Here is a 23103-nt window from a genome sequence, read left to right on the forward strand (position 1 = left end):
TAAGCACTGCTTATGCTACATTCTACACATTTCAATGTTTTGTTTTCATTTTTTTTTTTTTTTTTTTTTTTTTTTGCGGTATGCGGGCCTCTCACTGTTGTGGCCTCTCCCGTTGCGGAGTACAGGCTCCGGACGCACAGGCTCAGCGGCCATGGCTCACGGGCCCAGCCGCTCCGCGGCATGCGGGATCCTCCCAGACCGGGGCACGAACCCGTGTCCCCTGCATCAGCAGGCGGACTCTCAACCACTGCGCCACCAGGGAAGCCCTGTTTTCATTTTTATTTACTCCAAAATATATTTTAATTTCTCGAGATTTCTTCTCTGACCCATGTGTTATTTAGAAACGTTTAATATCCACATAATTGGAGATTTTTCTATTACCTTTTACTGATTTTTAATTTAATTCCATTATGAGAACAGACATTTTATTATTTCTATTCTTTTAAATTTGTTAGTTTCTGTTATGCTCCAGAATGTGGTTTATTTTGGTAAATGTTCCTTGTGAGCCTGAGAAGAATGTGTATTCTGCTTTTGTCAGATGAAGTAGGCTGTAGATATCCATTATATCCAGTTGATTGATAGTGTCATTGAGTTCAACTATGTCTTTACTGATTTTCTGACTGCTGGAACTGTCCATTTCTGAGAGAGGGGTGTTGAAGTTTCCAACTATAATAGTGGTTTCATCTATTTCTCTGCATTTCTATCAGTTTTTGCCTTATGTGGTTTGATGCTCCGTTAGTAGGTGTATACACATTAAGGATATGTCTCCTTGGAGAACTGACTCCTTTATTATTATGTAATGATGCCTTTCTTAACCCTCGAAAAATTTCCTTACTTTGAAGTCTGGTCTGTCTGAAATTAATATAAGTACTTCTACTTTCTTTTGATTAATGTTAGCATGGTATATTTTTCTCCATCCATTTAATTTTAATCTATATGTAAAGTTAACTTCATAACTTTTTATAAGGACACAAAAGCTACATGGGTCTTAATACCAAAAACCATTAGAAGCAATGAGAATTACAATATAATTTTAATAGCATAACGTTTAATCACACAGTGTAGAACTACTAATGTTTCATTAGCATAATTTGCTGCAATGTCTATTAAATACCATAGACTTGAACTTTATAAATATGTGTACACCCTTAGTAAACTATTAAATTAAATTACATACTCAATAATTTTCCTCCTACATGGAGCCTTTTGTACACACCTTCATTATTTATACAACGTGTTGCCACTTACCAAAATATCAGGCATATTCATATTCAAATATTAGATACAAAATGCATTCTAAACTCAAATAAGTAATACTTTTCAGCTTATCTGAGCATTGTTCACTCTATAAATTCCAATACAAAGATAAATATAAATGTATGTAAAATATTTTCATATTTAAGAATATTAGAGTCAACTACTTGGTTATAAATTCTTCTTCATAAAGATTATCATGGTATGACTTGAAAGAAATTATTTATATGATAATTTTTTTAGAATTATAAGTATTGTAAGTTTCTGTGGGATTGAGAGAAGAAGAAAAAGATACATTGTTAAACAAGATATCCTCAGGCCTTTCTTTAAGGAATTTAAAGATTAATGGGGAACTTAGAAAAGTAAACACATAATGAAAGTCTTAAAAAAGTGCTATAGTTAGGGTTCTATGAGAACTCATAAGAGGGACACTCCAATGCCTGATGAATGAATACTTATATACTTCAACTTTAATCTGTATATTCAGTAGATTACTCACTTCTGGACATAATACTACTTGATGAAAAATTATGGTCTGAGGTAATCTGAAGATTTTATATTTTACTTTTCACAAATGCATGATTTAAATTATTACTCCCAGAGGGGAAGTAGAACACAGAAAAGAATAAAACAGGAAAATTTAAACAATGCTTTAAGCTACCTGTTTCTCTACAGGGTACAATTAAAATACTTAGTATTCATTGGGTTATTATAGTTCACCAGACAATGTAATGAGAACATTCCCTATCTTGGTTAATCCTCTCAATCCTATAAAGTACTATTTAACCCTATTAAAGTATTAGTAATATGCTCATCTTTTAGATGTGGAAACTGGGGTTTACAGTAGTCAAAGATTTCGCCCCAAGTCATAAAGCCAGAAGCTAAGCTTCCAACAACTGTGAATAGATCTCCTCTTATGGTGTAAGGAAAAACCATAAAGCATAAGGGGAGAGCGAGATTGGGGGATTTGGTGGAGTGGCAGGCAAGTTCAGTTACCCATTCTTTAGGCTATTTGTTATCACAGATCACTGCAGAGAATGCCTATGTTAAACATTACTCTGCACACATAAGCCTCTCAGAAATCTTTCTAGCATCTGAAAATGTATGCAGAATGGAGAGCCCCTGCTATGAGTAACTGAGAGCATCCCAACATGAAAGCAAATCACATAATTCTGTATCTAATTATTTAACATCAGGATAACCATTATTTATTATCACATAAGACACTAATGCATTTGCTGTCATATCTGTAAGTTGAACTTCTAATTTTAAACAGGGCTTGTACCTGACTGTTTTCATGATGGTATCCAATTCCACAAATAAGATATTCTTTTACTTTGAAATCTCCCTCTTCAATTAATGGCTTCCTATTATAAAACTTTATCTAGGTCTTACTGGTGTACCTTGACTTCATTATATTAAACTGAGTCAAATGTCTGAAACTAAATTTACTGCTTTCTATGCTGAAATCAATTGATTACATAAAAGTCGCTTGCCACAGCGGAATAAAGAGCATAATTCCATATTTGAAGGAGACCCTAAAACTATAATTCAAATGTTTTTAAAGAATCTAAACATTATTCCATAATTACAAGTATATTTCCTAAAATTAATTTTAACTAATTAATTCTTGTGATGCACTTTATATAAACAATAAAAAAATTTCATTCTTGGACTAACTTAGTGGGAAAATATGTTCTAATTTTTAAGAGTCTTTATTGAAGGGTGCTTTTAGAAAAAGTGCAGAATACGTAACTAAAATTAACTATTAACATTTTCTAGAGATCAAGGGGAACCAACTTAGAAGACTATAACTTTGCTTAAATTTAGCACCATTTGTATACATTTTAAAAATTGACATGCTACAGTTTTAAAGATAGTTTTTTTCTCTAGCATCTATTCTTCATTTCTTCCTATAGTGCAAAAACTTATCCCTGCCCCCCAAAAAGATTACAAATGTGCACATGTGCATAACAAAGAGGTTTGACTATGGGACATTTCCTTGTTAAAAAGATGTCTCAAAGGGAGAGAAAATCCTGAATTTGGTTAAGTAATTGAAGTAAACATAAGAGAGAGTCACGAGTACATTTTTACAAAGGCCCAAGACCGGTGTGACCGTTCCCAGGACAATGATTAAACTAAGTCTAACAAAGATAAAGGGTAGATCCTGGAGCATGATGCCCAGGGAATTCAGAAGCGGGTTCCGGGGAGTCAGTATCATTCGAAGAAGAGAAATGAAACTGAAGATGTAGACGGGGTAGACCCAGCCTGACTTGTACACGTTGGGGTGCCCGGCCACCCGCACCATTTCTATGGTGTCCGACCACAGCAGAAAGCTCCGGAGGAAGATCTCAGCGCGCACGTCCTTCTGCGACATCGTTCTCAGGATTCCCTGCTCGAAGGTGGGCTCTTGGGGTCCCTCCAGCTCAGGAGTCAAGCCCCCTGTGGTGGCTCCTGGTAGCCGCGACAGCCGGGTCCTCTGGGCTGGCTGCGGTGTCAGGTTTTCTTCATTTTGCCTCAATTCATCCGTCACAGTTTTTATTTGCTGCAAACTGGTCGTGTGGATGTGCCTGTCTTCATTACCTGCAATAAGTTGATTTATTTACATTTTAACTTTAAATTTTAATTTAGAATTTAACTTTTCTTCTAATTTTAAGTTTAAATTTTTTATTTAAATTTTAATTTAGAATTTAACTTTTTTCAATTTTATTTAAATTTAATTTTTTAATTTAAATTAAATTTTAATTGTTATTTAAATTAAATTTTAATTGTTATTTAAATTAAATGTTATTTAACTGTGATTTTTAAATTTTTATTTAAAGTGAGATATTTAAATTTTTATGTAAATTTAAAATTTTATTTAAATTTAAAAATGAAATTTAAGTATTCTCTTATTTGAGGTCTGTTTCACACATGGAATTTCAAGATAGCAATGAGTAGCACAGTGCAAAAAAAACAGAGGCAGAGAAGGCTCTTTGTGTCTTTGTATTTCCCTGGGTATGGATCCTAAGTCATTTTTACCATTTCAGAATAATAGCCATTACTGGTTACTGAGCTAAGTAAGCACTTTCACACATTATCTCATTTAATCCTCAGATAAAAAGATGAGAGATAGGGATTACTATCCCATTCGATAAATATAGAAACTGGAGTACAAGAGGTGAAATGATGCCTAAATTCAAATACACAGTTAGGAATGGGCAGAGCTGGAATTCACGCCCAGACTTGTTTGACCCCAATTGACAATCCCTTAACTTTATGGCTGCTAGCACTTTCTAGAGGCAATACATCACATGCTAATTATAAAACAGATACATATCATAAAATCAAATGAATCAGAAGTTCAATGGTCCAATCTTATTTTATAAGACGCCCACAGAGATCACTACAACCCAGATCGCCAAGCTTAGAGTCTGGTGCTAAGAGGGTCTTTTGAGCATGAGCATGAGAGAGCATGAGAGAGTCTTAGTGAAGGATAACATTCTGTATCCAAGATTCTTAAGCTGTTCTTTCCCCCAGAGTTTTTGAACTCGTCAGTGCGATGGGTTAGACTAAAGTATCTCATTTGTGACCATGAAGCTGTGGCTGGTCAACATGTCAGTCATCTGAATGAGTAGGGTGTTTCCTCATCAGCATCATAGAGTGAGTGTGTGTGTGTGTGTGTGTGTGTGTGTGAGAGAGAGAGAGAGAGAGAGAAAGGGAGAGAGAGAGAGAGAGAGGGGGGATGTGTGTGTCTCTGTATACACATGGGTGTTGAGGTTGGGGTTATGAAGGAAGCTCATATCTCAGAACTTACTGTTGATGGTATGATTTTTCTACATGAAAGGACTAGCACATATTTTCCAAATATCTGAACACTTAAGCACCATTTTCGTTGCTAAGAACTTCTCAGGTCTTGACAAAGTTTACTCAGCAAATGTGCTGAGCTGCCACATTACTTGATAAGACAAAATTTAAAGAGAGTCATTAGATGCAATAGCTCTAAAGGTTAAAGACACAAAGTCAATAAAAGTTGTTGAGATGTATTGAGCTGAAGTGAAAACATTTTAAAACAAATGAGCCATTATGATTAATGACTAATAAAAGGCTTGATTACTATAAGTAGGAGTTGTTTAAAGGACAAACCTCAGTTTTCTTTCTATACAATTAATTATTTTTAAATTTTAAGTGTGAGTTGAGTACATTTATCAACTAAAAAATAATTAAATTCTTGATGAGATATTATTTACTTCTGGTATGAATCATTCATAAATAAATGTTAGGAACCATGACCCTTAGAAACTTCCTTATCAAACTTAGATGTCACAGTGGCATGAGTAGGAATCTTTTTTTAAAAATTGGAATATAGTTGATTTATAATGTTTTGTCAGTTCAGGTGTACAGCAAAGTGATTCAGTTATATATATATATATATATATATATATATATATATATATTCATTCCTTTTCAGATTCTTTTCCCATATAGGTTATTACAGAATATTGAGTAGAGTTCCCTGTGCTCTAGTAGGTCCCTGTGCTCAGTAGATCCTTGTTAGTTATCTATTTTATATACAGTAGTGTGTATCTGTTAATCCCAATTTCATAGTTTATCCCTTCCCCCTATGTTTCCCCTTTGGTAACCATAAGTTTGATTTTGAGATCTGTGAGTCTGTTTCTGTTTTGTAAATAAGTTCATTTGTGTTGTTTTTAAAATTAGATTCCACACATAAGTGATATCATACGACAATGGAATATTACTCAGCCATAAAAAATAATTTATAAAAAAGAAAAAAATAATGCCACTTGCAGCAACATGGATGGACCTAGAGATTATCATACTTAATGAAGTAAGTCAGACAGAGAAAGGAATCATTCTGATAAATTACATTCAAGAGAGAAAAATATATGCTAATTACTATTATTTTAACAATCATAATATCATCTGTTTTTAAACTCAGATGCTCGCTTGCATCAATTGTATCTCTTACTTTACCAAAAAAAAATCAATATAGAAAATACGTTTCTTAGAGTATGTCATGTCTTAGAGCACTCTCCTTCACCTCTCCTAGTAGATCAAGGTATTCAAATGAAAATCCAAATTCCTTTGTCAATATGAGGAACAAAGCATAAAATTGGGGCTTTTGAGGATGATTGCAAATTCAGCATTGTTTCAAAGCCAGGAAGTGCAATCTAAGAAGTGACACATTAACATTTTTTAAACAGTCATTGGGAGTCGTAATATCTGAGGATAAGAGCTGTTGGTACAAACAACGAATTCTTAGCTAGGGTTCATTTTTAATGAAATACAAAAGCCCTAATCCATGTGTATTTGGTAAAATCAGCCTCATATTTCTCCATGGCTCATTAGGGACTAGTTTAGATTTGGGGACTAGTTTAGGGTCTCTGCTGTCCCCTTTCCAAGTAAAAAGCATTATAACTGTGAGCTGGAAAGCTCTGCTGGCCTCCCAAAGGGCAGGGTAGAGCTGAGGATGTCAAGAATTCATTTGGTCGTTAGAACAGACCAGCAAGTTTATCCTCCAGTCACATAAGCCTTCATGCATTCAATACTATTCCCTTCGGCTCCATGATTAGTTTCCCTCTGAATTATTATTTTTAAAATTTCCACTTATAGCTGGCATTCTTTTTATTGCTGCTGTTAGTTGTCAGGGTTCTATTTGAGGAGAATTATATTTATTTGTGCAAAATCTGTAAAAGATATAAACACAAAGAGAGCAATCTGCTCACTTCCTTAAAGGCTCATGTTGCCCTGTAAAAAAGCAGAGGACTTCCCTGGTCCGCCTGCCAATGCAGGGGACATGGGTTCGAACCCTGGTCTGGGAAGATCCCACATGCCGCGGAGCAACTACGCCTGTGCGCCACAACTACTGAGCCTGCGCTCTAGAGTCCAAGAGCCACAAGTACTGAGCCAGCGTGCCACAACTACTGAAGCCCCTGTGCCCAGAAGCCCGTGCTCTGCAACAAGAGAAGCCACTGCAATGAGAAGCCCACGCACCACAACGAAGAGTAGCCCCCGCTCGCCACGAGAGAAAGCCTGTGCACAGCAATGAAAACCCAATGCAGCCAAAAAATTAATTAATTAATTTAAAAAGAAAGAAATACAACACATAAAAAATAAAAAGTAAAAATAGCAGGCCTGGGCTTCCCTGGTGGCGCAGTGGTTGAGAGTCCGCCTGCCGATGCAGGGGACACGGGTTCGTGCCCCGGTCTGGGAAGATCCCACATGCCGCGGAGCGGCTGGGCCCGTGAGCCATGGCTGCTGAGCCTGCGCGTCCGGAGCCTGTGCTCTGCAAGGGGAGAGGCCACAACAGTGAGAGGCCCGCCTACCGCAAAAAAAAAAAAAAAAAAAAAAAGCAGGCCTGCTACGCAGTTCCCCACAGCTGATGCCAGCCACCAAAACAACTTTTTATCCTCACCGTGCATGCCAAATAAATAAGGAAATGCAATTTTGATAACAGATAAATGTTTAAGTAGGTAACTCACACCTCTTTTGCTTGATTATTTCTTCATAGTGATGTATTTCTATCTCTAACTTGTTCACCAAAAGTTTTAGATCACTTACAGGGAAAGTGTAAGTAAAACATCACAAATCAGTAGTGAGGAATTTTCTAGAGTGAGCATGTATTCCTCTTGCAAAGAGAAAAAGAAAGCAATAAAAGTTATTTAAATAAAAAAGAGCAAAAAGAGAGAGAAGAATCACAAAAAAGGCACCTAAAAACAAGACAGGAATGACACTGCTACTAAAAATGCACTTTTTAAATGAAATCAACATTTTAATTTTATTCATTCAAAAATTTCACTGTATAAAGGCAACTTGGAAAAGGGAAATCTCAGCTTAGGGGTAAAATGGCCTTTTTGAGGGGGAAGGGACTCAAGTGCCAACAGCAGGCGAGTGCTAGGTAGCGCCGTTAGTAGGGGGACAGGCTTCAAAACTGCCTCTCCAAACAACAGCTTCAAAACCACTCCTGACGGGGGCTTCCTTGGTGGTCCAGTGGTTAAGACTTCACCTTCCACTGCAGGGGGCACAGGTTCGATCCCTGGTTGGGGAGCTAAGATCCCCGCATGGCGCGGCCAAAAGACCGCGCCTGATGTTGGTTAAGGGCTAGAACACTTGGACACCCAAGTGGTCTGCTGTTAGCAGACACACTGTGGAGTGCTGTTCCAAGCTTAGGCTGGGCACTGAGAATGATGCAGCGGATAATGTCCGTGCCCTCACCACTCCGCCCCCTGGATCTGGGAAGTGACTGTTAAGCAGAGACTGAAGAATAAATAGGACTGAATGATGTGAGAATGGAGAAAGGAACTTCCCAGGTCTTAGGAAGAGTAGGTGTAAAGCTCCTTCAGCTAAAAGGAGCTGAAAGGAGGAGGGTGTGGTGAGGGGCTGGTGGGGGGCAAGAGAGGGAAGAAGAGGAGAGAAGCTAAGACTTACTAAGTGTCTTCTCCATACCAGGTGCCCTTCTAAGCCCTTTCTATGCATCCATTCACTTCATCCTTAGAGAAACTCTATGATGTGGCTAACAAAGGGGAAAGGTGTCGGGGGAGATAAATTAGGAATATGCAAACTACTATATGTAAAACAGATAAGCAGTAAGGATTTACCATAGAGCACAGGGAACTATATTCAACATCTTGTAATAACCTATTATGGAAAAGAATCTGAAATATATACAATATAATATATATAACTGAATCACTTTGCTATATACCTGAAACTAACACAATATTATAAATCAACTATACTTCAATATAATAATAATAATAATAATAATAATAATAATAATAAACCTCTATGATGTAGATACTATTATGTTTCCATTTTAAAGATGAGTAAACTAAGGCAGAAAGAGATTAAGGATTGTTTCCAGGGTCACACAGCAAGCAAGGAGAGGGATGGAGCGTGAACCACACACCCTTAAGCACTAGACAACACTGTCCGTGGCAAAGCCAGGTGATGTAGAGCTTATGGGCCACGATAAACGTTTTGGATTCATTCTAAGTTTATTCTAAGTTCACCAAAGATGAGGACAATGCAGGGCACGGGAGCTAGAGAGGACCTGGGGATTCATCAAAGAGGCTCTTGAGGCCGTCAAGGCAGCTGATGTGAAATGAGGTTGTTACTCAACTCACAGCAACAGCAACCAGAAGATCGAATTAAAGACTCATTCATTGCAGCGCTACAGCTCCTGTTAGACAGCCACGAGATTCTCGCGAGATTCGCCTCCTCAATACCAAGCGCCTGTGTCGGGCAGAGCCGGTGTGAGACCAAGAGACAATCCTTCCCAGCCGCCAGGATAATCAAGAGTTTTGGCCGGAACTTTGAACACACACCGAGATACTGAGGAGCCAGACGAAAAGCACAGACTATGGCGCTGAAACGGATTAATAAGGAACTTAGTGATTTGGCCCGTGACCCTCCAGCACAATGTTCTGCAGGTCCAGTTGGGGATGATATGTTTCATTGGCAAGCCACAATTATGGGACCTAATGACAGCCCATATCAAGGCGGTGTATTCTTTTTGACAATTCATTTTCCTACAGACTACCCCTTCAAACCACCTAAGGTTGCATTTACAACAAGAATTTATCATCCAAATATTAACAGTAATGGCAGCATTTGTCTCGATATTCTAAGATCACAGTGGTCTCCTGCTTTAACTATTTCTACAGTTCTTTTATCCATTTGTTCACTGCTATGTGATCCAAACCCAGATGACCCCCTAGTGCCAGAGATTGCACGGATCTATAAAACAGACAGAGATAAGTACAACAAAATATCTCGGGAATGGACTCAGAAGTATGCCATGTGATGCTACCTTAAAGTCAGAATAACCTGCATTATAGCTGGAATAAACTTTAAATTACTGTTCCTTTTTTGATTTTCTTATCCGGCTGCTCCCCTATCAGACCTCATCTTTTTTAATTTTATTTTTTGTTTACCTCCCTCCATTCATTCACATGCTCATCTGAGAAGACTTAAGTTCTTCCAGCTTTGGACAATAACTGCTTTTAGAAACTGTAAAGTAGTTACAAGAGAACAGTTGCCCAAGATTCAGAATTTTTAAAAAAATGGAGCATGTGTATTATGTGGCCAATGTCTTCACTCTAACTTGGTTATGAGACTAAAACCATTCCTCACTGCTCTAACATGCTGAAGAATCATCAGAGGGGGAGGGAGATGGATGCTCAGTTGCCACATCAAAGGAAGCAGCATTATTCTAGCAGCATCCATCTTGTGTAAGCCTTCCACTGTTAGAGATTTGAGGTTACATGATATACTTTATGCTCATAACTGATGTGGCTGGAGAATTGGTATTGAATTTATAGCATCAGCAGAACAGAAAATGTGATGGATTTTATGCATGTCAATAAAGGAATGACCTGTTCTTGTTCTACAGAGAATGGAAATTGGAAGTCAAACACCCTTTGTATTCCAAAATAGGGTCTCAAACATTTTGTAATTTTCATTTAAATTGTTAGGAGGCTTGGAGCTATTAGTTAATCTATCTTCCAATACACTGTTTAATATAGCACTGAATAAATGATGCAAGTTGTCAATGGATGAGTGATCAACTAATAGCTCTGCTAGTAATTGATTTATTTTTCTTCAATAAAGTTGCATAAACCAATGAGTTAGCTGCCTGGATTAATCAGTATGGGAAACAATCTTTTGTAAATGCAAAGCTGTTTTTTGTATATACTGTTGGGATTTGCTTCATTGTTTGACATCAAATGATGATGTAAAGTTCTAGAGAGTGAATATTTTGCCATGTTCAGTTAAAAGTGTGCAGTCTGTTACAGGTTGACACATTGTTTGACCTGATTTATGCAGAATTAATAAGCTATTCAGATAGTGTAGCTTTAGTATGCTGCACATGATACTGGCAGCCCGGGAGTTCATTGATGGACTTGGGACCCAGCAGTTTTGAAACGTGTATGTGGAGTTTAAGAAATTTATTTTCCAGGTGCAACCCCCATCTAACTAAATTTTTTCTTCACCTTGTACACTTGACAGCTGAAAACATAACATGGGAGTAATAATGGGTCAAAATTTACAAAATAAAGTACTGTTTTGGTGTGGGAGTTGTCATAAGGCTATGTTGAAGTGACTTAACTATGTGGGATATTGAGTTTTTTTTTTTTTAATGGAGTGAGTACCCATTAAAATGAATTTGTTCAGCCATTTACATTAATGAGCATTTAACTGCAACAGATATCATTTCAGGTGACTTAACATGAATGAATAAAAGTCAATGCTATTGGATTAAAAATAATAATAATAATAAAGACTCATTCAGAAAAAGTATGACTAGTCTTGATACACAGTCCCCGAAATCAATTTTTCCCTGAGAGGAAAATGGTCTAGAGAAAGAAAACTGCTAATGATTTAAATATAACATGCTGAGAGAGAAAAAAAAAATCTGGAATAGAAGAAAAGTCACAGTCTTATGAAAAATTTTTAAAAAACATATGAAGCACTTTCAGTCAAAGTGCTTTTAGAGATTAAAAAAATAATAAGGAGGACTTTCAAGATGGCGAAGGAGTAAAACATGGAAATCACCTTCCTCCCCAAAAATACATCTACATGTGGAACAACGCCTACAGAACACCTGCTGAACAGAAGACCTCAGACCTCCCAAAAGGCAAGAAACTCCCCACATACCTGGGAAGGGCAAAAGAAAAAAGAAAAAACAGAAACAAAAGGATACGGATGGGGCATGCCACTCTAGGAGGGAGCCGTGAAGGAGGAAAGGTTTCCACACACTAGGAGCCCCTTCGCGGGCGGAGACTGCGGGTGGCGGAGGGGGAAGCTTCGGAGCCGCGGAGGAGAGCGCAGCCACAGGGGTGCGGAGGGCAAAGCGGAGAGATTCCCGCACAGAGGAGCGGGGCCGACAGGCACTCGCCAGCCCGAGAGGCTTGTCTGCTCGGCCACCGGGGCGGGCGGGGCTGGGAGCTGAGGCTCGGACTTCGGTCGGAGCGCAGGGAGGGGACTGGGGTTGGCGGCGTGAACAAAGCCTGAAGGGGTTAGTGCGCCACGGCTGGCCGGGAGGGAGTCCAGGAAAAGTCTGGAGCTGCCGAAGAGGCAAGAGACTTTTTCTTCCCTCTTTGTTTCCTGGTGCCGAGGAGAGGGGATTAAGAGCGCCGCTTAAAGGAGCTACAAAGACGTCCGCAAGCCGCGGGTATCAGCGCGGACCCCAGAGACGGGCGTGGGACGCTGGGGCAGCTGCTGCCGCCGCCAAGAGGCCTGTGTGCGAGCGCAGGTCACTCACTGTCCACGCCCCCTTTCTGGGGAGCCTGTGCAGCCCGCCACTGTCGGGGTCCCGGGATCCAGGGACAACTTCCCCGGGAGAACGCACGGCGCGCCTCAGGCTGGTGCAACGTCACACTGGCCTTCGCCGCCGCAGGCTCGCCTCGCACTCCGTGCCCCTCCCTCCCCCCCACCCCAGCCTGAGTGAGCCAGAGCCCCGGAAGCAGCTAATCCTTTAACCCCGCCCTGTCTGAGCGAAGAACAGACGCCCTCTGGCAACCTACATGCAGAGGTGGGGCCAAATCCGAAGCTGAACCCCAGGAGCTGTGCGAACAAAGACGACAAAGGGACATCTCTCCCAGCAGCCTCAGGAGCAGCGGATTAAATCTCCACAATCAACTTGATGTACCTGCATCTGTAGAATACCTGAATAGACAATGACTCATCCCAAAATTGAGGCGGTGGACTTTGGGAGCAACTGTAGACTTGGGGTTTGCTGTATGCGACTGACTAGTTTCTGATTTATATGTTTACCTTAGTTTAGATTTTAGTGCTTGTTATCATTGGTGGATTTGTTTATTGGTTTCTTTGCTCTCTTACTTTTTAATTGCTTTTTTATTTTAATAATATTTAAATTTTTTTATTTTAATTACTTTTATTTTATTTTCTTTCTTTCTTTTTTTTTTTCTCCCTTTTCTTCTGAGCCATGTGGCTGACAGGGTCTTGGTGCTTTGGCAGGGTGTCAGGCCTAGGCCTGGGAGGTGGGAGAGCCGAGTTCATGACATTGGTCCACCAGCGACCTTCCGGCCCCACGTAATATCAGTTGGCGAGAGCTCTCCCAGAGATCTCCATCTCAACATTAAGATCCAGATCCACTCAACAACCAGCAAGCTACAGTACTGGACACCCCATGCCAAACAACTAGCAACACAGGAACACAACCCCACCCATTACCAGAGAGGCTGCCTAAAATCATAAGATCACAGATACCCCAAAACACACCACCAAACTCGGACCTGCCCACCAGAAAGACAAGATCCAGCCTCATCCACCAGAACAAAGGCACCAGTCCCCTCCACGAGGGAGCCTACAAAACCCACTGAATCAAGCTTACCCACTGGGGGCAGACACCAAAAACAACAGGAACTATGAACCTGCAGGCAGTGAAAAGGAAACCCCCAAACACAGTAAGTTAAGCAAAATGGGGAGACAGAGAAACACACATCAGATGAAGGAGCAGGGTAAAAACCCACCAGACCTAATAAATGAAGCGGAAATAGGCAGTCTACCTGAAAAAGAATTCAGAGTAATGATAGTAAAGATGATCCAAAATCTTGGAAATAGAATGGAGAAAATACAAGAAACATTTAACAAGGACCTAGAAGAACTAAAGAGCAAACAAATAATGATGAACACCACAATAAATGAAAGTAAAAATTCTCTAGAAGGAATCAATAGCAGACTAACTGAGGCAGAAGAACAGATAAGTGACCTGGAAGATAAAATGGTGGAAATAACTACCTCAGAGCAGAATAAAGAAAAAAGAATGAAAAGAATTGAGGACACTCTCAGAGACCTCTGGGACAACATTAAATGCACCAGCATTCAAATTATAGGGGTCCTAGGAGAAGAAGAAAAAAGAAAGGGACTGAGAAAATATTTGAAGAGATTATAGTTGAAAACTTCCCTAGTATGGGAGAGGAAATAGTCAATCAAGTCCAGGAAGTGCAGAGAGTCCCATACAGGATAAATCCAAGGAGACACACGCCAAGACATATATTAATCAAACTATCAAAAATTAAAAAGCAGCACAGGAAAAGCAACAAATAACATACGAGGGAATCCACATAAGGTGAACAGCTGATCTTTCAGCAGAAGCTTTGCAAGCCAGAAGGGAGTGGCAGGACATACTTAAAGTGATGAAAGGGAAAAAGCTACAATCCAGATAACTCTACCAAGCAAGGATCTCATTCAGATTCGACAGAGAAATTAAAACCTTTCCAGACAAGCAAAAGAAGAGAATTCAGCACCACCAAACCAGCTTTAAAACAAATGCTAATGGATCTTCTCTAGGCAGGAAACACAGAGAAGGAAAAGACCTACAATAACAAACCCAAAACTATTAAGAAAACGGTAATAGGAACATAACATATGGATAACTACCTTAAATGCAAATGCATTAAATACTCCAACCAAAAGACATAGACTGGCTGAATGGATACAAAAACAAGACCCATATATATGCTGTCTACAAGTGACTCACTTCAGACCTAGGGACACATACAGACTGAAAGTGAGGGGATGGAAAAAGATATTCCATGCAAATGCAAATCAAAAGGAAGCTGGAGTAGCAATTCTCATATCAGACAAAATACACTTTAAAATAAAGACTATTACAAGAGACAAAGAAGGACACTACATAATGATCAAGGGATCAATCCAAGAAGATATAACAATTGTAAATATTTATGCGCCCAACATAGGAGCACCTGAATACATGAGGTAAACGCTAGCAGCCATAAAAGGGGAAATCGACAGTAACACAATCATAGTAGGGGACTTTTAACACCCCACTTTCACCAATGGACAGATCTTCCAAAATGAAAATAAATAAGGAAACACAAGATTTAAATGATACATTAAACAAGATGGACTTAATTGATATTTATAGGACATTCCATCCAAAAACAGCAGAATACACTTTCTTCTCAAGTGGTCATGGAACATTCTCCAAGATACATCATAGCTTGGGTCACAAATCAAGCCTTGGTAAATTTAAGAAAAGTGAAATCGTATCAAGTATCTTTTCTGACCATGATGTTATGACACTAGATATCAATTACAGGAAAAAAACCTGTAAAAACTACAAACATATGGAAGCTAAACAATACGCTACTAAATAACCAAGAGATCACTGAAGAAATCAAAGAGAAAATAAAAAAAAATACCTAGAAACAACTGACAATGAAAACATGATGGCCCAAAACCTGTGGGATGCAGCAAAAGCAGTTCTAAGAGGGAAGTTTATAGCAATACAATCCTACCTCAAGAAACAAGAAACATCTCAAATAAACAACCTAACCTTACACTTAAAGCAATTGGAGACAGGAGAGCAAAAAAACCCAAAGTTATCAGAAGGAAAGAAATCATAAAGATCAGATCAGAAATAAATGTAAAAGAAATGAAGGAAATGATGGCAAAGACCAATAAAACTAAAAGCTGGTCCTTTGAGAAGATAAACAAAATTGATAAACTATTAGCCAGACTCACCAAGATAAAAAGGGAGACGACTCAAATCAACAGAATTAGAAATGAAAAAGGAGAAGTAACAACTGACACTGCAGAATAGAAAGGATCATGAGAGATTACTACAAGCAACTATATGCCAATAAAATGGACAACCTGGAAGAAATGGACAAATTCTTAGAAATGCACAACCTTCCAAGACTGAACCAGGAGGAAATAGAAAATATTAACAGATCAATCACAAGCACTGAAATTGAAACTGTGATTAAAAATCTTCCAACAAACTAAAGCCCAGGACCAGATGGCTTCACAGGCGAATTCTATCAAACATTTAGAGAAGAGCTAACACCTATCCTTCTCAAACTCTTCCAAAATATGGCAGACGGAGGAATATTCCCAAACTCATTCTACAAGGCCACCATCACCCTGATACCAAAACCAGATAAAGATGTCACAAAGAAAGAAAACTACAGGCCAATATCACTGATGAACATAGATGTGAAAATCCTCAATAAAATACAAGCAAACAGAATCCAGCAGCACATTAAAAGGATCATACACCATGATCAAGTGGAGTTTATTCCAGGAATGCAAGGATTCTTCAGTATATGCAAATCAATCAATGTGATACACCATATTAACAAACTGAAGGATAAACACCATATGATCATCTCAATAGATGCAGAAAAAGCTTTCGACAAAATTCAACACCTATTTATGATAAAAACTCTCCAGAAAGTAGGCATAGAGGGAACTTACCTCAACATAATACAGGCATATACGACAAATCCACAGCCAACATCATTCTCAGTGGTGAAAAACTGAAACCATTTCCACTAAGATCAGGAAAAAGACAAGGTTTCACACTCTCACCAGTATTATTCAACATAGTTTTGGAAGTTTTAGACACAGCAATCAGACACAAAAAAGAAATAAAATGAATCCAAACTGGAAACGAAGAAGTAAAACTGTCACTGTTTGCAGATGACATGATACTATACATAGAGAATCCTAAAGATGCTACCAGAAAACTACTAGAGTTAATCAGTGAATTTGGTAGAGTAGCAGGATACAAAATTAATGCACCGAAATCTCTTGCATTCCTATACACTAATGATGAAAAATCTGAAAAGGAAATTAAGGAAACACTCCTATTTACCACTGCATCAAAAAGAATAAGATGAATAAACCTACCTAAGGAGACAAAAGACCTCTACTCAGAAAACCATAAGACTTTGATGAAAGAAATTAAAGATGATACAAACAGATGGAGAGATATACCATGTTCTTGGACTGGAAGAATCAACACTGTGAAAATGACTCTACTACCCAAAGCAATCTACAGATTCAATGCAATCCCTGTCAAACTACCAATGGCATTTTTCACAGAACTAGAACAAAAATTTCACAATTTGTATGGAAACACAAAAGGCCCCGAATAGCCAAAGCAATCTTGAGAAAGAAAAACGGAGCTGGAGGGATCAGGCTCCCTGACTTCAGACTATACTACAAAGCTACAGTAATCAAAGACAGTATGGTACTGGCACAAAAACAGAAATATAGATCAATGGAACAGGATAGAAAGCCCAGAGATAAATCCATGCACATATGGTCACCCTATCTCAGATAAAGGAGGCAAGAATATACAATGGAAAATGACAGCCTCTTCAATAAGTGGTGCTGTGAAAACTGGAGAACTACATGTAAAAGAATGAAATTAAAACACTCTCTAACACCATACACAAAAATAAACTCAAAATGGATTAAAGACCTAAATGTAAGGCCAGATACTATAAAACTCTTAGAGGAAAACATATGCAGAACACACTATGACATAAATCACAGGAAGATCCTTGTTGACCCACCTCTTACAGAAATGGAAATAAGAACAAATTAAACAAATGGGACCTAATAAAACTTAAAAGCTTTTGCACAGCAAAGGAAACCATAAACAAGACGTAAAGACAACCCTCAGAATGGGAGAAAATATTTGCAAATGAAGCAACTGACAAAGGATTAATCTCTAAAATATACAAGCAGCTCACTATCAAAAAAACAAACAACCCAATCCAAAAATGGGCAAAAGACCTAAATAGACATTTCTCCAAAGAAGATATACAGACTGCCAATAAACACATGAAAGAATGCTCAACATCACTAATCATTAGAGAAATGCAAATCAAAACTACAATGAGGTATCACCTCACACCAGTCAGAATGAACATCATCAGAAATTCTACAAACAATAAATGCTGGAGAGGGTGTGGAGAAAAGGGAACACTCTTGCACTGTTGGTGGGAATGTAAATTAATACAGCCACTATGGAGAACAGTATGGAGGTTCCTTAAAAAACTAAAAATAGAACTACCATATGACCCATCAATTCCACTCCTGGGCATATACCCGGAGAAAACCATAATTCAAAAAAAGTCATGTACCACAATGCTCAATGCAGCTCTATTTACAACAGCCAGGACATGGAAGCAACCTAAGTGTCCATCGACAGATAAATGGATAAAGAAGATGTGGCACATATATACAATGGAATATTACTCAGCCATAAAAAGAAACAAAGTTGAGTTATTTGTAGTGAGGTGGATGGACCTAGAGTCTGTCCTACAGAGTGAAGTAAGTCAGAAGGAGAAAAACAAATACCGTATGTTAACACATATATATGGAATCTAAAAATAAATAAATAATGGCTCTGAAGAATCTAGGGGCAGGATAGGAATAGAGACGCAGATGTAGAGAATGGACTTGAGGACACAGGGAGGGGGAAGGGTAAGCTGGGACGAAGTGAGAGAGTGGCATGGACATATATACACTACCGAATGTAAAATAGATAGCTAGTGGGAAGCAGCCACATAGCACAGGGAGATCAGCTCAGTGCTTTGTGACCACCTAGAGGGGTGCGATAGGGAGGGTGGAAGGGAGATGCAAGAGGGAGGAGATATGGGGATATATGGGTACGTATAGCTGATTCACTTTGTTATACAGCAGAAACTAACACAATGTAAAGCAGTTATACTCCAGTAAAGATGTTTAAAAAAATAAAATAAAACAAATATACAAATAAAAAAATACACTCTGTCTAAAATAAACACTTTGATACTCTTAAGTGTTTAAAATACAAATTACAAACATTGTTATTTTCACCATCTCCACTGACTAAACTCGCTGACCTGTGTCTGTACACAGTTTCCTTTGAGGAGCACATCTGAGGTTGGGAAGACAAGTAACGTCACTGCCAAGTAATAAATGATGAAACCCAGCGCCGACCTCCCAGCATGGTTATGATGAAGGATTGAGTCAACATTTGTAAAGCATTTAAAATAGTGTGTGACACAGAGAAACAGCTCTATGTGCATTAAATAATTGTTTTAAATGAATTAGAAGAGAATAGAAAATAGAATGCAGTAAACAGTGATTACAGTTAAACTTTGGTTATAGTTACACGGCTACCCAGTATCCCATATATCAGGGGAGGTCAAAAATTTGGAGACATAGTGTCAAACTAACAGAGACTAATTCTTTAATTCTTAGATTTGCCTATTTACAAAGAAATATGCTACTGCACAGATATACCCTATGCAGGCAGAGACAGCTTGCACCAGCTGATGAGAGCCAGTCATGTGTACCTCTTCTCAATTCCGTGATCAGTGCTCAGCGATACTACCTTGGTATCTGTAAATTGGTCACTGTGAGAGTATTCACGCCAGAAAAAAATTGGCAAATGTTACAAATCAGGGCTTCCCCACCACCCCCACCAGGAGAGACAGTTGTTTAAACACTGACCAGTGTACTACTCTCTGTGCTCAAAACTGTATGCAAGGTTTCATCAAATAATAATAATTAATAATACTAATGAATTCAACTTATCATCAGTTCTGCAAGACCTCTTGGGCATACATTATCAGTTGTGAGACAACTGTGACAACTTTCTTTAAAAAAGGCATTGTATTGTGATCCGGTAAATTCAAAAGCCCTCAGATTCAGTTCCAGTTCCATGCTAGGCATTGCATAAATCTGACAAGAAATAAATTCATTTCTGAATTTTAGGCAATGTGAAATTCTAAGGGAATTCTTTTGTCTGAGGACACGGCAGGAAGGCTTGGTAGTTTAAAGATCATCTTTCCCTCTATAGATTCATCTAATACTGGACAAGAATTGCTAAAAACTGACAATATTATCAATTCTTAAAAATCCCATTTGTTAAGGTTGAGAAAATTTTCTTCATTTTCTAATCTTCAGCTTTTCATTTGGGATATTCTGGTCCTTCTCCTCTTTGATATGTGTTTATATCAGAGAATGTAATTAATTTGTTTTTTTAATTTATTTTTTTACCCTTTTTTTAACATCTTTATTGGAGTATAATTGCTTTACATTGTCGTGTTAGTTTCTGCTGTATAACAAAGTGAATCAGTTATACATATACATATATCCCCATATCTCCTCCCTCTTGCGTCTCCCTCCCACCCTCCCTATCCCACCCCTCTAGGTGGTCACAAAGCACCGAGCTGATCTCCCTGTGCTATGCGGCTGCTTCCCACTAGCTATCTATTTTACATGTGGTAGTGTATATATGTCCATTGCCACTCTCTCAGTTCGTCCCAGTTTACCCTTCCCCCTCCCCGTGTCCTCAAGTCCATTCTCTACCTCTGCGTCTTTATTCCTGTCCTGGCCCTAGGTTCTTCAGAACCATTTTTTTTTTTTTGTAGATTCCATATATATGTGTTAGCATACGGTATTTGCTTTTGAGAGAATGTAATTTAATTTTCAGTACAGAAGTAGAAAACTTATTTTTCTACACTTACATTAATATAGTATGTATACTATAATAATGATCATATGAATTATGCTAACAATGTAATAAATATATAATATATAATATGCATTAATGTATACAATAAATAATTCTAGATTTCCAAGTGGTTTGAAATTCCTCTACTAGTTAAGTGCCTGGATAGAGACCAGAGCTAGAAACCCCAGTGTGAGCCCAATCAGGGTGACACAAATGGACACATGCGGGAATGAGCCTGACTTGTTGCCTTCAGAGCCCTTACCTCAGCTTTAATTATAGGTATTTGTTAGTGTCCTTCAGAAATGTGGTACCACACCCACTAGACGGTGAGCTCCATGCAATGGGGGCTCTGCTTGTTTTCACCCATCACTTCACTCCCAGAGCCTAGTGGAGTGTCTGGTATGGAACAGATCCTCCATAAAGATTTGCTGCATAAAAGATGGGAGGAATTCCTGTTCCGGAGACTATGAGCATGATGGAGCCATGCGCATTCTAGAGAAAAAAAAAAATCTGCACTAAGGCAGGTAAGCCAAAGCGTCAAAACCAGGCTGAATAATACCCACCCTCCCCCCAACCCCGGCCCCCATGCTCTCAATCCCCTCCCATCACAGGAAGACTTGGGAATCCTGCACAGACTATCCTCTGGCCTGGGTCCTAGATGGAGCCCTTTAAGCGAGACCATGGACTGATTTGGTAAAGAAGCCCTGAAAGGCATTTGGAGCTCCCAGCAGCGCAGCCTGGGGACTGTGCAGCTCAACGGTAAGGGAAGACCGCTGGCTGTGGGCCCAGTAGAGTGCGTGCATGCGCGGTGCGGCGCCTGCACAGCCCCTGGACTCGGGCCGGCAACCCCAGGGGCGGTACCCCTGGGGCGCCAGGGGTGGCTCAAGGGATTCAAAAGCCTCCCGGGCACTGGCGGAAGTAGGAGGCACCAGGCAGGGGACGAAAGCGCCGATGCGTGGTTCCCAGAAGAAAGCGTTTGTGAGTTCACAGGAAGCATACTTGGAGCAGGGGTCCCCAACAGCTGGGCCACAGACGGGTACAGGTCCTCAGCCTGTTAGGAACCGGGCCGCACAACAGGAGGGGAGCGGCGGGCGAGCGAGGGAAGAAGCTTCCTCTGCCGCCCCCCGTGGGGCCGTGGAAACACTGTCTTCCACGAAACCGGTCCCTGTTGCCAAAAAGGTTGGGGACCGCTGCTTTAGAACATCCATCCCACCTGAAATGGGGGGACTTGGGGGCCTCAAATCGCCTGTGAAAGCAGAGTCTGAACAAACTGGTGTCCCTATGCACTGGACCCTACCACTAATGTATACCCGATGTAAACAAAAGGCTGTCTGGCCACCAGCTCAACAACCTGTGTCACTCTCTTCAATCCTGCGCAAGGAAATCAAGATACTGAAAATCAGTGACCTATGCCTTTAATTTCTTGCTGGGGCCATAAAATTTTGTTGCTATTATAAAGTAATACATGCTGAATTCTTTAGGTTCCCTTACTCTTAGAGTCCTTGAAAATATTTATTTTGAAAATATCTTGCAATTCTCAAAAATCTCACTTTATGTATTAAAATTGTTCATACATTTTATTTCCTCCCTAGGAAAAAATTAACAATTAAATGCCAAATTGTTACAATCATGGAAAGCTGTCCTAATTAAAGGGAGTCCTAACTCAGTTCTGGCAGCACCTGATGCCCCATGCCTTTTGACACAGGGACCCACTGCAGTCTAGTTTCTGGCCTGGTCTACACTGTCCTAATCCTGACAGCTGGTCCCTCTGTAGAAAGTATAAATCAGAAATTCTACCCTTCTCTCACTCCCAGTCCGGTAAATGGTTACTTGTTTCTTGAGAAGGGGAACAAATCCTAGAGCTGACATACTTTCCTGAAACTTCCTTCTTCTAAACAGCAAAGGGAGGGTTTAAAAGGAAATCCTCCCCCTTCTTGGCATGGCCGCGAACAGCGTTCCTCACACGTACTCTCTAACCACATTGCAAAACACATTATGGAAACCCAGCTCACATACTGGGTTCAGATTGTATGATAAGCTTTTTCTGAAAAAGAAGCAAAGGGGGACTCAAAACGCCATTCATTTTATTCAGAGAAAAGTAGTGTCTCCCCTTTTTTTTTCTTTTACCTTCTGTGGCGTCTCTTACATCCTATTTGGTTACAGAGTGCTGAGTTCCATTCCAAGGAAATCTGGAAAGAAGGTTCCTTTAGGAATTTGGATTTCGTCTCTCGGCTTTTAACTTGTTTTTGTGTCAGTTCCTAATGTATAATTAAAGGCTCTCAATCAAGGTGGGCATCAGAATTGCTTGGAGAACTTTAAAAAAATTACAGATGCCAGCCTTAAAACCTTGCATATCCTTTGAGCCCGAAGTCGCACACGGAGGCATTTCACCTAAAGAAATAATCATCTGTGCTGCCCAAGTCCCTGCAGCACTTGGTTCAAGTCTCTGAGGCTACACGGAAGGAACTGGAGTGGGGCCAATGAGTGCAGATTGAGTTGAAAACCTTACGCTGCACCTGTTACTGATGTGACGCTGGAAACCGCCTCCTCTGCAGAGC

General features: G+C 39.5%; 2 protein-coding genes across 2 annotated transcripts in view; one reads left to right on the top strand and one right to left on the bottom strand.

The window, feature by feature from the left end:
- Positions 1-2969: 2969 nt before the first annotated feature.
- Positions 2970-23103, bottom strand: part of TMEM236 (transmembrane protein 236) — a gene marked incomplete at its 5' end in the record, with an annotated part of 42314 nt that continues 22180 nt past the window's right edge. The window contains one exon of the mRNA XM_081229327.1: positions 2970-3837. Coding sequence (XP_081085453.1) covers positions 3260-3837 — 578 coding nt within the window. The 3' untranslated portion in view covers positions 2970-3259. The remainder of the gene's footprint in view (positions 3838-23103) is intronic.
- LOC308614722 (ubiquitin-conjugating enzyme E2 D3-like) lies at positions 9481-11504 on the top strand. The gene has a single exon (XM_081229328.1). The coding sequence runs from the start codon at positions 9617-9619 to the stop codon at positions 10058-10060; it is 444 nt and encodes a 147-aa protein (XP_081085454.1). The 5' UTR covers positions 9481-9616; the 3' UTR covers positions 10061-11504.

Source organism: Mesoplodon bidens (genome assembly GCF_964165515.1).
Source record: "Mesoplodon bidens genome assembly, chromosome: 3".
Taxonomy (NCBI): domain Eukaryota; kingdom Metazoa; phylum Chordata; class Mammalia; order Artiodactyla; family Ziphiidae; genus Mesoplodon; species Mesoplodon bidens.

Coding starts and splice junctions, on each gene's coding strand:
- LOC308614722 (XM_081229328.1), top strand. CDS start 9,617: ATGGCGCTGAAACGGATTAATAAGGAACTTAGTGATTTGGCCCGTGAC.